The following is a 13805-nucleotide window of genomic DNA, read 5'->3' on the forward strand; positions in this document are numbered from 1 at the left end:
CACATCCCCACTCCTAGTCCACTTTAGCTTTGTTTTGTACTGTACAATTTGACGTTACACATGCAGTTCACTGTACTAAAATTTGAGGTTATGTCAAAAAAAACATTTATTATTGAATAAACCAAGAATTGTATCATACTGATCTACTTCACACGTAGAATAATTACACAATAATAATATAGAGTGAGTTTTTTGTTTTGTGAAATTGAGGTTATGTTTTTATAGTTTTCAGGTGAATAATAATGTTGCGACGGCCCCCCACAACTATCGAATTGAAAGTGGATGATATTCGCGAGTATGAATATATGCGTCAGCAGATAGCGAAGGAGCAGGAGAAGGGCAAGGGTTTTGAGGGGGCTCCAAATTGGCAAAGTGGCCCCAAATCTAAGGAGGAAGTGTATTCGAGGATTGGTTATGTCCCCCCGGAGAAGACAACGGGGGCTTCGTGTCGGCCCAATCTCTTATAAATGGGGGGATTTGATTGAAATGAAAAACTTTTTGTTGTAATAGTTATAATAATGTATACTCACAATACACAGTTTATGTACAAAATTTACAGTAATATATAGACATCACAATGTTCCCTATATTATTTTTGTAACGCTGGCTAACTCATACTTACAGCCTAGAGTACACTGTACAGAACATCTTAACGATAACTCAAAAAAAGCTTAAAGTAACAAATTAAACTATATTCACATATATATTACATTGTAATTTAAAAAATGATTGATTTCTTCATATAATCATATATGCTACATATTTATATATTATGTCTATATACTTTTTTTGTTTATTTATATTAGCCATATTTTCAAACTACAAACGGGTAACGTTTAATTTGAAATGTACAGCCTTGCTGAAGCCGCAACAAAACTTTGAGATTACGTTGCACAACTCATTTCCATACTTTCTACAAAATAAACCCAAAAAATAATAACAAAAACTATATAAACGCTCTAGAGTAGAAAGTATTAAAATAAGAGTCACAAAAACACGCTCTCGAGAGCGTGTTTATGTGATAACAAAAAGAAAATAAAAAAATAAAACCTAGAGCACCAAAATCCCAAAGTTAAACTTAAAATAACTTTCGTGGCATACTTGCAAATATTGCAAATATACCGCGAACGTACAAATACGAAAATAAAGATCTTTCAAACAAGAAAAAAATTGTATAACTAAATTCAATATGAGATCTTCTTAAATAGGTAGTAAGTTAATTTTAGCGTTTTTTTAATAGTTTTATTATTTTTTTAATAATAGTAAATAACGTTTGTCAAGAAATCACAGTGAAACTTTTAAATATATTTTTAAGTAATTCCAGTTTTGGATAACGTCCACATTTCGAGATTTTACGAAAAAAATCGGTGAGAGTAAGACACACATTGTGGTTAAAAACAGTCATTTCCAGTGTTAAAGTGAACGAAATATTGAAACAATCATGCTATCACACTGTAGTTATTACGATGAGTAAGTGGGCGATGTCGGCCACACGTTCGAGCAGACTGGGGGCTATCCGTCGGAGGTTCTCATTCACAAAGTCGCACGATGGGAAAATGTGCACCACATAAGCCGGCTACAAAAAATAAATCAATCAAAACTGAAAACCAAAAACCAATTTGAAACATACTGGTTGGGTAGTCCCCGGAGCGGCTACGTTCACTATCCCGGCAGCCTGCTTCTGTTGCAAATAAGTGATAAACCCGTTGGTCAAATTCGTTGATTGTTTAAGTACGTCCATGTGGTCGTGGCCGCAAGGAAGCGCCAAAAGCATGCAATGCTCGTTCTCCATCTGCAACAAAATTTTTGAATTACCCGCGCTTTTTCAAACCGAGGCGGCTGTGATTTCACACAAAACCAATTTTAGACGCAAATTAAAGCGCACAAGTGCCTCAAGTGTGTTACTTCAATGTGAAAATAACAAACTAATTGATTTATTTGTAATTACAGGTGTTTTATACCCAATTATGGATGATTTTTCAAATTTCGTTACTAATTTTTCTTATGTTGGTACTATAGTATTTTTTTGTTTGTTACTATTAGTGGTTTGTGTTCACCCGAATTCTACGAAAATAAGGTATTTATACTTAAAATCAACTTTTATTCATTATATTGCATCTATTATGAACGATTTTTACCAAAACTAGACATAACCTCACATTTTTACTGACCTGCATTTTTCTCGCGACCCCCTCAACTTGTGGGGGCTCCAACCTCATCCTTTGGAAAATCCTCAAAGGTGGAGTCGACCCGTCTGTATTTTTGGGCAAACTACATTTTGCCACTGAATCATTCCCGGAAACAAAATACATTTGAACCGCCGCTTGATCATTCTTCAGGGCTAGCAACCCTTGCCACATACAGGGATATTGCTAAAAAATCAAAAAAATAAATCCCTGTTCGGGTTTAGGGGCCAAAAACCTTACTTTTAATAGCATGAAAAGACTTTCGGCTTGTGGTGGTACTTGACTGGCATGTGGCGGTGTCGCAGCTTGCAACCCCCGTTGACTAGCCGGAGCATCAACACCCACATGTCTCGCTACAGCCCCCATGAGATTCCCGGCGGCACCAAGTCCGGCACCCATCGTCATTGGCCGCTCGGGGACCATATGAGCCGTCAAGGCCGCGTGTGAGCTGAGGGGACGCTCGGGGGCCCCCAATGCGGCCATGTGAGACATTGACCGGTCATTAGCTAGGGCTGTGAGCGATCCGTGACTTGTAAGGGGGCGATGTGCAGGTGGGGGCTCCGCGGTTTGTTCGTAATACCGACCAGCGGAATGGTAGTGTTGCATACGGGCGGTGTGCACGTTGTAGACTTGTCCCACTTGGGGGGAATCTAATTTAAAAATTGTGTGAAATTGGGGGTTTTGGGGTTATGGGGGCGGAATACCTGTTGTCCTGTCATGTGGTGAGTGGAGACTGTGGGGTACTGCAGTTCTTCCAGTCAAGGCCAAGCCGACTGAGCCAGGACGTCGTAGTTCTAGAGGTGGTGACGTCACGGGGGCTTCCTCACCCTCTTGACCGTCGCCTGATTTCTCTAATGTGCCGGCTACCATCGGCGAGCTATCACAAGATTTAGTACCCGAGTTGTATACATTTTTTTTCACTTACCGTGATAAATGGTAGGGTTGTTGTCGCATTAATTGGTACATGTGGGGGTGGATGTAATGGCCGGGTGGGAGGTCATGTGGTGGTCGTAGGGGCACAGCACCCGGTGGGAAATGTGCAATGGCTTCACCCTGAAAAAATCATACAATAAATAATCTATTTTAAATAAAATGTAAATTTATAAACACACTATTGTCTCAATTAAAGTTATCAAATTTCGAAAAAAGACAATCACCTGAGGTGATGGTGAATTTTGATGAGCCGGCGGAGGACTCCGGCTCCGATTATACAAATTCCTCTCCCCATGCTGCATGTTAGTAAGAAAAAAAAACACCGTTAGTCACTTCTACTACAAGCTCTAACTCGACTTACCAAACTTGCTTCGTACGCAGGCACCGGCACGTGTCTTAGTTGGCTTTGGGGTGAGAGATTTGATCTCGGCCCCAGAATCACGTTCGATAATGACACATCAATTTTCGGGGGTTCCATCACCCCCTTAGGATGTGGCGCTTGCACAATTCTATTCTGACTTGCCCCCAAGCCTGGCATTGGTCCTTTATTCAACGGAGGACTTGCCACTGATCCAGTCAACATCTGTTGCTGGTGTATGGGTTTGGCTTTATTGATTACCGGTTGTTTGATTGGTGGTTGTTTCAAATTGATGATTTGTGATTGGGTGGTGAGAATCGGATTGATGATTGGTTGTTTTTGATTCAATACTGCCATCTGATTGGGTGATAGTTGAGGTTTGGTTAGGGCTTTGGATAGTACATTGACTGGTACGGGATGACGTGGGGATAAGTGAGCTGAGGTGTAAGTTGGCATTGATACATTGACATTTAAGGTTTGACTTAATGGTTGAATTGTGACAGGTTGATGACTTGTTACTATGATACTCTTCTTGGGTATTGGTTGTGGTGGGGGTTGTTGTTGGGAGACTACAGCTTTGGCGGCTTGTGATGACAAAACATGTGCTTTTAAGCTTTGTGGTTTGGGTTTTGGTTGTTGTGATGACGTAATAACAGATTGTTCGTTTGTTTTAAGCATTGGTATATATCGACCTTCTTCACATTCTCTCATTGGTGTCAAAAGACCTGTTACTGGATCGATTAAAGTCGTCGGTTCTTGCATATCGCCTTTAACACGTCTCAACATTTTAACTTTGAGTCCTTCATGAGGAGGTTCTTTAATTTCCTCTTTTTCTACTTCTTTTGGTTTTTCAATTTCGGTCAAATCACTCTCTGATCTGGTTTCTGAATCGGTTTTAGATTTCTCTTCGGAGGAGTCCTCGGACGGGTCTGAAGCCCTTCGATCTTTCTTTCGTCCCCCTCGTGGTGATTTTCTGGGTGTTTCAGGTTTATTGACCACAGCCTGGCGTGTGGATCTTCGTGCATTTTGATTCGATCTAGTGACGACTGTATTCCGTACAACATCCTCAATTGTATCATCTACTGTGTTCCTCAAAACGTCACGTTCTTGTAATCTTCGCGACTTTCTAGTGTTAGCAACCGGTGACAGGAATTCCTCTTTGGTTTCAGGTTTAGGTGATGGTTCTTTGACAACAGCCTGGGTGTTAACAGTAGCCGGTGATTTGATTGTCAAAATCAACCTAGGTCGTTCTTTGTTTTCATCAGAGTCGTCTCTAAACTCGTAAACATCAGAAGGAGCATCCGACTCGGATTTTGATAATTTTCTTTCGCCTTTTTGACGACAACCACCACGTCCTCCACGTTTGGCAACTGTAACTACGGGTTTCCCACGCCGACTTTGTATACCACCACGTGTTTTACGGCCTCGTGTTCGACCACCACGACGACCACCACGTCCAGCTGTTTCTTTGTCATCATTTTCGGTAATTTCGTCCGACATTTCGTCAATGGCCTCCTCTTTTTTGGACGAATCGTCGGATTTTTCATCGGTTTTGGATTCGTCTAGCCAATCGTCTTTACCGATTTCGCTGCTGTGGTCGGAAAGTTCGTCAGCGGAACATAAAGTCTTGATAACTGAATCAATATTTACTTCTTTGGCCGACCAATAGTCACTGTCTTCTTTATTGTCAAGTGGGTCGTCTTTAGTTGTTAAAATTTCAGCACTTGATCTTTCTTTACTTATGTCACTAATGACACTTTCAGTGTCGGCTTTCTCATCCTCTTGGTCTTTAACAGTGGGGGGGATTGAAGTTGTTTCCAGTTTTGGTTTGACAACAACATCACTTTCCTCGGTTAATTTCTCCTCAACTTCTTCCTTCTTGATTTCGACTTCCTCCTTAACGTCGGTTTCCTTTTTAAGGGTCAAATTCAACTCTTCTGTTACCTTTTCTATGGCTAGTTGTTGTGGTGGTGGTTCTTGAATTTCCGGTTTCTTCTCCGGTGTTTGAACAATTACCGGACTCGGTGTTGATGTTCTAACCTCCGTTTCCGGTTCCTTAATTTCCTTAGTTTGTTGGATAACAGCAGGCTGTGTTACTCTTATTTCCGGTATTGTTACTAACTTCGGTGGTGTTTCTTTAATAACTGGCATGAATGGTTTTGAAGTCGGTATTTGACTGGTTGACATTATTATGGTTGGTTTTGGTATACTACTTTGGCTACTGGTACTATAGGGTGTTGGTGGTGGTAGTTGTCTAGTGGGCATAACAAGGGCTTGAGGTGGTAATGACCGAACCATTCTAGGTGGACTTTGAACGATATTTGGGAAGTGAGGTGTGATATTTGATGTAGTTTGGAAAACCATTCGTGGCCTTTCTTGAGAAGCCGAAACCAAAACCGGTGGTTCTAAACTATGAGCGATTTTAGCTTGCGGAAGCAAAACCGTGGTCGCTTGTAATGGTTTCGAAACCATAATGGGTGTTATAGGAAGTCGACTCAGAGACAGATTGGTGGTACTCGTAGTGACTTTTGTTGAATCAGGAGGAGTACTATTTGTTTTGGGTAATTGTATTTTTTGGTTTGTTGTCAGTACTGGATACGTTTGTATTTTAATCGGTTCAGCTGAGCTTATTTGTGGATGTTCTTGTTTAGTCAGTGCTGCCAATGGTGGGTACGCTGGTTCCGAAATTTTCACAATTGGGGGACTCCCATATGTACGTATTTTCGGTTGATTATTAGTCTGGTCGTCTTTCCAAGCTTGGGAAATCACCGATCGTGGCTGTTCGGGTAACATCGGTAAGCTTAGAGAAACTTTAGGTTCTTCGGGCCGTTTAATTTCATTCTGAACTGAAACTTGTGGCTTGATCGGAGTTAACGAAGGTGGACTTCCGATATTTGGTGTTGGTTTTGTTTCCGGTCGGTAGAACGACGACAGTTCGGTTGTTTTCGGCTGTTCGGTAATTTCCGGTGTTTTTGGTGGTTGATCAAACCGGCTTGAAGTTTCTTCGCCTTCTTCCGTGTCTGTATCAATTTGTAATTCGTGTTCGCTTTGTGGTGTTTCCGGTTTGACGTCCATATCATTTGCGCTCAAACTTTGGACTGCTTGTCGCATTTCTTCATCATCTTGAGCTAAATTAGCTTCAGCAAGATTTGAAGATTGGTCATTTGTCGAATTGATTTCTTCCTCGTTGAAACATTCATCGAATTGGCCACTTCCAAAGCTTTCACCAAGGAGAGCTGCAACAGCATCTTCGGTTTCTTCCTGTGAGATAACAACACGTGGTTTTTCTTCATTTGGTTCAGGGACCGGTTCTGGTTTAGTTTCATCAACCGGTTTTGTCACTTCTTTCGATGGTTCAAACTCAGAAATTGATTTAACTGCGTTCTCGTGAAGTTTCTCATCAATTTCAGTACCAAAGCCGGGAATAAACTTATCCCTTTTCTTCTCTTTGGATGTAGTAGGAGTTTTTGGAATTGGACTTATTAAAGCTTCTCGTGGTACCGGAGATATGGAAAAGTCTAGACTCGATGAAGATTTATTTTGTGGGGGACTTGGTGTTGGGTCTGTTAAATTCGGAAGACTCTTGTTTTCTTCAGTTTCAACTTTGATTTCTTCAGGAGGCGTCGTCGGCGGCTCTTTCTTTATTTCGGTCTTCACCTTGTTCTTATCGTGATGATGGTGATGGTGGTGTTTCTGTTTCTCTTCTTTGCTCTTTTTGCGTTTCTTCTTCTTTTCACGTGGTTCTTTCCGATCTTCTTTCTTTTCATGGAAGTCATTTTCGTTAAAGCGGAAAGAATCATCAGTTGTGTCGTGACTAGCATCGATTTCATTTTTATCAATTTCTTCCATACTGTCATCTTTGATATTGGCTTCTAGTTGTTTACCCATATCAGCATAATCCATACTGTTTTCATTGATCTGTTCAGAAACAGCTTCTTCTTGGAGTCTTCGTTCTTTCTCTCGACGTTTCTTCTCTTTGCGTTTGCGATGTTCTTCTTTAGATTCGCGCTCTTTTTCCATTTTTTCCGGCTCAGAATCACTAGCATAACTTTGGATATTAGTGTCTCCAAACCGGTCCAGAAAGTTGGGTTTGTGATCATCGGATTCCTTAACTCCACTTTCTGAATCTTCAGACAACGATCCAAATATATTCTCCATTTTTCCATCACGTTTCAGATCAGATTTAAGATCAGACTTATTCTTCTTTGATTTCTTCGATTTGTCCCTTTCATCTTTTGGTTTATCCCTCTTTTTATCCTTTTTACTGTGCTGTTTCTTCTTATCGTGATGCTTCTTATCTTCTGTAAGAATCCCATCAACGACTGTCTCTAGTTTGTTACATTCCTCGCTGCTCAAGGAGTGTTTTTGTCGTTTCTGCTTCTTTTTATGTTTCTTTCTCACTTCGATCCGTTCCTTTTTATCGTTGTTTTCATCGGCGGAAGAATTCTCCATAAATGAATGTCGATTATTGAATTGTTCAGTTTTTATGTCAAGTACCGGCGAACTGGAATCGCCAAAGATCTGAGCATTCATTTGATCAACGATCGTCTCTTGATGTTTATCCCTAGCCTTTTTGATAATCCGATTGAACTCGTCTTTGACTTTTGCAAACGGTTTATCTTCCGAATCAGCAAATCCTTGATCAACTTCATTATCCGAGAAGATCTCCGATTTGATCGGATTCTTCTTCAATTCATCATCAGACGTATCGCTCGTGATTCGAGACTTGGAGCCCTTTCGTTGTAATTTACTTTTAACGCGATCGTCCTCACTGGTCTCGTTATGCTCAGATTTGATTTGTCTCCTTTCTGAATCAGAATCGCTGTAGATTTCGCGTTTCTTGTGACTTTTTCTCGGTTCCTCCTCATCTGAACTCATAATTAACATTTTGTTTCCTCGTTTTGTCTTGTGATCGATTTTATCGCCTCTTTCACGATCCGAATCTGAGTCTTCGTCCCATGAAGTTGAGCGTTTCTTCTCCTCACGTTTAGCACGACTTTGTTTCAATTGACTGAACTTGGCTTTGATCTTCTCTTGACGTTTTTCTTCTTCTTGTTTTTGCATATTTTTGCAACTGCGAGCTTTAACTTTATCATACATTGAAATGTATGCTGGTTCGTCATCTACAATATCGAAAATTGAATGTTTCTTTGGTTCATCGGAATCGGAATTGTCGGAACTATTCTGTGTTAATTTTCTCGTCCGATCTTTCTTTGGACATTTTTTATCCTCATTGCGTGAATCTTCACGTGATTTGCTTTTTTCCAAATGTTTGTCTTTTTTGGTTTCGGATTTTTTTGCATCATCTTCATCGGATTTTTTCTTGTCTTTATTCTCTTTGCGTTGTTTCTGTTTTTCGACTTCTTCATTGGAACGTAAGTCGAGTCGAGCTAAGAAATCTTTATCTGATAATTCTTTTCCAGGACTTTTCGGAGTCGTTGGAGACTCTCGACATTCCTTCTCTCGACTTTTGCTCTTGATTTTGTGTTTCTCTAATTTTTGTTTATTTTTGTGTCTCTCATCTCGATCTTTATCTTTTGTGTTGTTATGTTTGATTTTGTCGTCGTAGATTTTTGTGTTGTTTTTATGTTTACTTTTTGCTTTTTCTTCGGATCGTGTGCTATCTTTGGAGTCTCGTCTTTCGGACAATTTCTTGTGTTCTTGACTCAGTTTCATTTTCTTCACTTCATCTAAATGTTCAACTGAGTCATGAGCACTGAGGCGTCTTTTAATTCCGATGTTTGCAGGTAAACTATTGTTACGTTCTTTTCGTTTGCTTGGATCTGTTTTGGTGATATTCTCAAAGGATTTGTTGCGGTCGAAATCAATACTCATGTGTCTGCTTTCGATCTTATCAAAATTCTTCTTTTCGTGAATGTTGTTATCGCGATTTTCTTTGACACTTTCCTTTCTTCTTTCGACATCTCTTTCGATGTGGTGACGGTTTTTCTCGTGACTGCTTCTTGATTCGTTCTCTTTGGTGTGATTGTTGTCTCTATGTTTGCTCTCACTGTGATTCTCCCTATGTCTGTGGTCGTCTTTACGTTTCTCGTGATTGTCCTCTTTGTGTTTCTTTTCTTCTTCCTTTTTGCGCTCTCGTTCTTTTTCTTTTTCAAGTTTCTCTTGTCGTTCTTTCTCTAACCGTTCTTCTTCTTCTCGTTTTTCTTTCTCTTCGAGTTCTTTCTTTTCTTGTTCTTCTTTCTCACGACGTTCTTTCTCTTTCCTTTCTTTTTCTAATTCGCTTTCGCGTTCTAAACGTTCCCGTTCGAGTTTCTCTTTTTCAAGTCTTTCTTTCTCTTGTTTCTCTTTTTCTAAGCGCTCTTTCTCATCACTGTCTTCCTTTTTCGTAGTTTTCACATCACCACTGCTACTACTAGTCGAGTCCCTCCGACATGTGACTTTGTCACTAGGTTTCTCACTCGGTTTTGTTTTGATGACACTAGTATGGGTTGTGGTTGTGGTTGTTGTCACTGTTGTCGTCACCACCACCGCACTTGTATCACTCGGAATGTTGACACTGTTCTTTTCACTAGTTTTTATCACTACACCACTTCTATTTACATTCACTTTACTAGATGTTCGATTATCACTAGTGACACTCGTGCACGGTTTCAGTCTGGTATCACCGTGGTTGGTGCCCCTGGTTATTGTACTTGTCGTCGATGCCGGTGAGGGTGCTGCTGTTGACGTTGGAGTGGTGGGGGTGAGACTTGGAGGGTGGCTCGGGAACGGGTACTGGAGACCTTTGGCTGCCGTCACGTTGGTACTACCTGTGTTACAATAACAACAGAAATCTATATTTTCACCATCAATTGTTTTGACTTACCAGTAGACCTCGGTGATAGCATTGTAGGTGTTTTAGGTAGTTGAGTTGCTGTAGGTACAGTTGGTGGTAGTGTTGGTATTGAAATGTGGACACTTGTTGTAACTCTTGGAAATGCACTAAAATCCTTCGGTTCATATTTCTCCCCAACATTCTCTAACCTTTTTAAATCTTCATCAAAGACACTTCTTTTTGCCATCACAGATTTGACGATCTCACTTGGTTGGACTTCCTTCAAATCCAAATCGAGTAATTTATGTCTCGATCTAAACTTTTCTCTTGTAGCATCCAACTTGGCTAATGCTTCGCCTCCTGCAGCACTTAGTGCACGACTCCCGGACCACTTTTCGTATTTTTCGACTAGTGATCGTATTCGTTCGTCAAGTGACGGACTTGGTGGCGTAATGTCACTACTATCGCTCGAATTGGAACTGAGACTTGGAGGTCGTGGGGGTGGCGATGCCGGTGGTGGTACCGGGACTGGACTAGGAGGTTTAGGGTTTGAAATGCGGGGGCTAGTAACGGGTGGTGGACTAGATAGAATAGTGTCTTTCTGGCCTTTAATTCCTGCAATTGAGACGCTTCCGCGATTCATCACTTGAGCGGCGAATCGAGGTAGAGGGAGTGTGAGGGGTCCTTCGCGTTCTCTCGGGACGCGTCGTGGTTCACTTGGAAAGTGTTCGGGTCGTTCGTCGACTAAGGGAGTCCCCGGTCGTGAACCTCCGACACTTTCCGAACCGGAATGGTCGTAATGGTGAGTCCTTGAGGAGTCACTTCCTGCCGTTTTTCTCCTTTTGCAAATGGCGTGTGGGAGATATCGGTCGTGTCCTAAATGTTTGTTATCTACTGATGGTCGTCGATGATGTTTTAAATTCGGATCGGATAACCTCCTCACTTCCATCACTTTTCGGTGATCGCGATTCGCTTCAATGATCACATCACTAGGTACCGAATTTTCAACCAAGTCTAATTTGAGGCGTTTTTTCGGACTTATTAGCTCGTCACCGGAACTAGGACACTCTTCAAGTTGTTCCAATAGATGAACTCGTTCTTTTTGTAAATTTCTAAGTTCGGGTTGAACGAATTGAGTACCGGAATGATCGTTGACAATAGGTGGTAGTGTTTCCACATTTGAGGGACTGGTGTAGGGGTATTCATGTTCGTAGCCGTCTTCATGAGACGCTCCGGAGCCTTGACTATACTCGTCGTAGTTCCGGAAGTGGCGTTCCGGGCCGTATTCTCCAGTTTGGTCGTAGTAGTCGGGAAACCGGAGACGGGAACGGGAACCGGTCCCCCGTGGAGTTACCGAACCCGGAGTTCCGGGCGAAGGGATAGCGGAGGGTTGACTGGGAGGTGCCACACTAGAGCGGCTGCTGTAAGAGGCAGTGCGGGGTCGAGTGGGGGTCTCATATCTGAAACAAACAAAAAAAAGTATTGAAAACGGCCATTAAAACACGAAAATGTAACTTTGCGTTCTTCCTCTCTTGTCTCAATTTGTGCTATGTTAATGATTATAATTAAAATCTTGTATACATCCTTGATGTGAGTTGTAATTATTTGTTATTAAATGTTCCATATCCTGGATAAAATTACAAAGTGCGTTTATGAAATTTTTGTACCAACTTTGAATTATTTATTTTTATTTAAAATCCTTGCTCATATGGTAATCTAGTTGGCATTGACAATTCTATAAATAAGGAATTTTTTTCAACACCTACGAATTCGTCTTGCACTTTCGCTTTCGAACAATGCGTGTGTGCCTACACTAATAATAATAATTTATCAAAAAATATTTTTTTTAGATAAACTGAATAATCTCTCAAATGCGACTAACTTGATGTGTTTGTGTTAATAAAGTCTTTGTTCTGGTTGTTAAATATCGAAACAATGAAAGAAAACATGAAAACGGTCAACTTTGTGAATAAATTATAAAATGAAAGGCAAATTACGACGAAGGCCTTAGGTGAAGAATTAAGAGCGCGATTACAGTGACTTCCAAACAAGGTATTAAGGAAACTAACTTTATAATCTTGTTTGGTGTTTTGATTTATTATTAAAGTCATTGATTGATAAGTGTTACAGAAAGATAAAACAAATTCCAACCAAAGTTAAATTAAAAATTAATAAAGTAGAAGAGTCCTGCAATGATGTAAGCGTTTTATAGGTTTAGAACAGGTTGTGGAGTAAGACTGTTATGCATAAAATACAGTTAGAAACAAAATTATGTTTCAAAGGTCGACAACACGTCGATAGGTTGTAAATGGAATAAGGAACGATAAAATAGTCATAAATATTTAGTTTCAGATTTTATAACTGAAAAAAAGACAAACAAAGAAACATGAGAGCGAATTGTTAAACATTTCAGCCAATTCAAAGCTCAAAATACGGATATTTTGACTTTCTTAATCTAAATGTTTGCCTTATTTAATTTTCGGTAAAGATGGTGTTTCTCATTTCGACTGTTGATTTTTCAGCCGTTTCATGATTTTTGTACCTTGCAAATCTGTTGGTGGAAGAGTCGAACGTTCTCGAGACTGAATCCCTCCTTTCTTCGAATCCCGTCCTGTCCATGGGTACACCTTGTTTCTCCAAATGTTCGAAGAACGACTCCTGACATTCCCTACTAGCAAAATCCACTTGTATTTTGTTCCCTTTTAAATTAAACCCCCGCATTTTATTAACGGCTAATTGTGCCCCCACCACTTGCTCATAAAACACCAACGCTTGTCCCTTGTCCCTATCCACGTGCACTTTACTAATCGCTCCGAACGGCTCAAACTGTATCCTCAGGTACTTTTCGTTGCAATCAAGCACACCATCAACCCACACACAATTCGTCGGCATCGATTTCCCAAATCCCAACTTAATCCGATTATTCCCTAAATGTTCACCATCCATGGCCCTTATAGCTTTCACTACACTCACGATGTCCGAATATTGACAGAACGCGTACGAACCCACAGCCCCCTGTTTCTTGATATCAATTTCAATGATTTCGCCGAAGAGGTCAAAGTGTTTCCTGAGATCAGAAGCGGTAACGTCCTTTTCCAAGTTACCGATAAAGAGCGTCCTAGTTGCCTTTGGATGAAACTCATCGATTTCGGCCTCGTAAGGTCGTAGATCGTTGTCTTCGACGTCGTATCCTTGATAAGGCTCCACTTCGATTTTACATCCAAAGAAGAGTTTATCGTAGCTGACCTCCAGGGCTTTTTCCACATCTTCTGGCTTTTTAAAACAGACGATGGCATAACGATCGGCACCCTGTCCTACGACTTTCACCCACGTCACTTTACCGTGTTTTTTGTACTCGTGAAAAAGGCCGTCTTTCAATGATGTGTCCGAAGAACGAGGAGGCAAGTTCTTTACACGGATGGCCACGGGACGTTTTTCGCTGCTCGAGGAAGTGTCGTGCGAGGTGGATGACGTCGACGAGCTGCTGCTGCTCCGCGAACGAGATCTGTAAGAGAGAAAAAAAATAACAGGTCAATTGGGGTGGAATTGACTT

The 13805-nt window shown here is 40.8% G+C and overlaps 2 protein-coding genes across 4 annotated transcripts in view; one reads left to right on the forward strand and one right to left on the reverse strand.

Annotated features, from left to right (window-relative positions):
* The first annotated feature begins 41 nt into the window (after positions 1–41).
* On the forward strand, positions 42–582 carry LOC123016323 (anaphase-promoting complex subunit CDC26-like). The gene is made up of 2 exons (XM_044416652.1): positions 42–183; positions 226–582. Exon 2 carries the CDS (start codon positions 243–245, stop codon positions 465–467), a length of 225 nt encoding a protein of 74 aa, XP_044272587.1. The 5' UTR covers positions 42–183; positions 226–242; the 3' UTR covers positions 468–582.
* Positions 496–13805, reverse strand: part of LOC123016319 (protein split ends) — a 36112-nt gene continuing 22802 nt past the window's right edge. For 2 of the 3 annotated variants that reach the window (XM_044416644.1, XM_044416646.1), the window contains exons 4-13: positions 12795–13757; positions 10304–11712; positions 3481–10247; positions 3344–3415; positions 3112–3239; positions 2891–3063; positions 2427–2836; positions 2172–2372; positions 1631–1792; positions 496–1576 (exon numbers count right to left, since the gene is read on the reverse strand). In XM_044416644.1, the coding sequence (XP_044272579.1) occupies positions 1448–1576; positions 1631–1792; positions 2172–2372; positions 2427–2836; positions 2891–3063; positions 3112–3239; positions 3344–3415; positions 3481–10247; positions 10304–11712; positions 12795–13757 (10414 nt within the window). In that variant the 3' untranslated portion in view covers positions 496–1447. The remainder of the gene's footprint in view (positions 1577–1630; positions 1793–2171; positions 2373–2426; positions 2837–2890; positions 3064–3111; positions 3240–3343; positions 3416–3480; positions 10248–10303; positions 11713–12794; positions 13758–13805) is intronic. The other variant, XM_044416645.1, reaches the window with a different exon arrangement.

This window comes from Tribolium madens, unplaced genomic scaffold (genome assembly GCF_015345945.1).
Source record: "Tribolium madens isolate multiple individuals breed KSU strain unplaced genomic scaffold, Tmad_KSU_1.1 Scaffold_1;HRSCAF=32;Tcas5.2_LG8, whole genome shotgun sequence".
NCBI lineage: Eukaryota > Metazoa > Arthropoda > Insecta > Coleoptera > Tenebrionidae > Tribolium > Tribolium madens.

Coding starts and splice junctions, on each gene's coding strand:
- LOC123016323 (XM_044416652.1), top strand. CDS start 243: ATGTTGCGACGGCCCCCCACAACTATCGAATTGAAAGTGGATGATATT.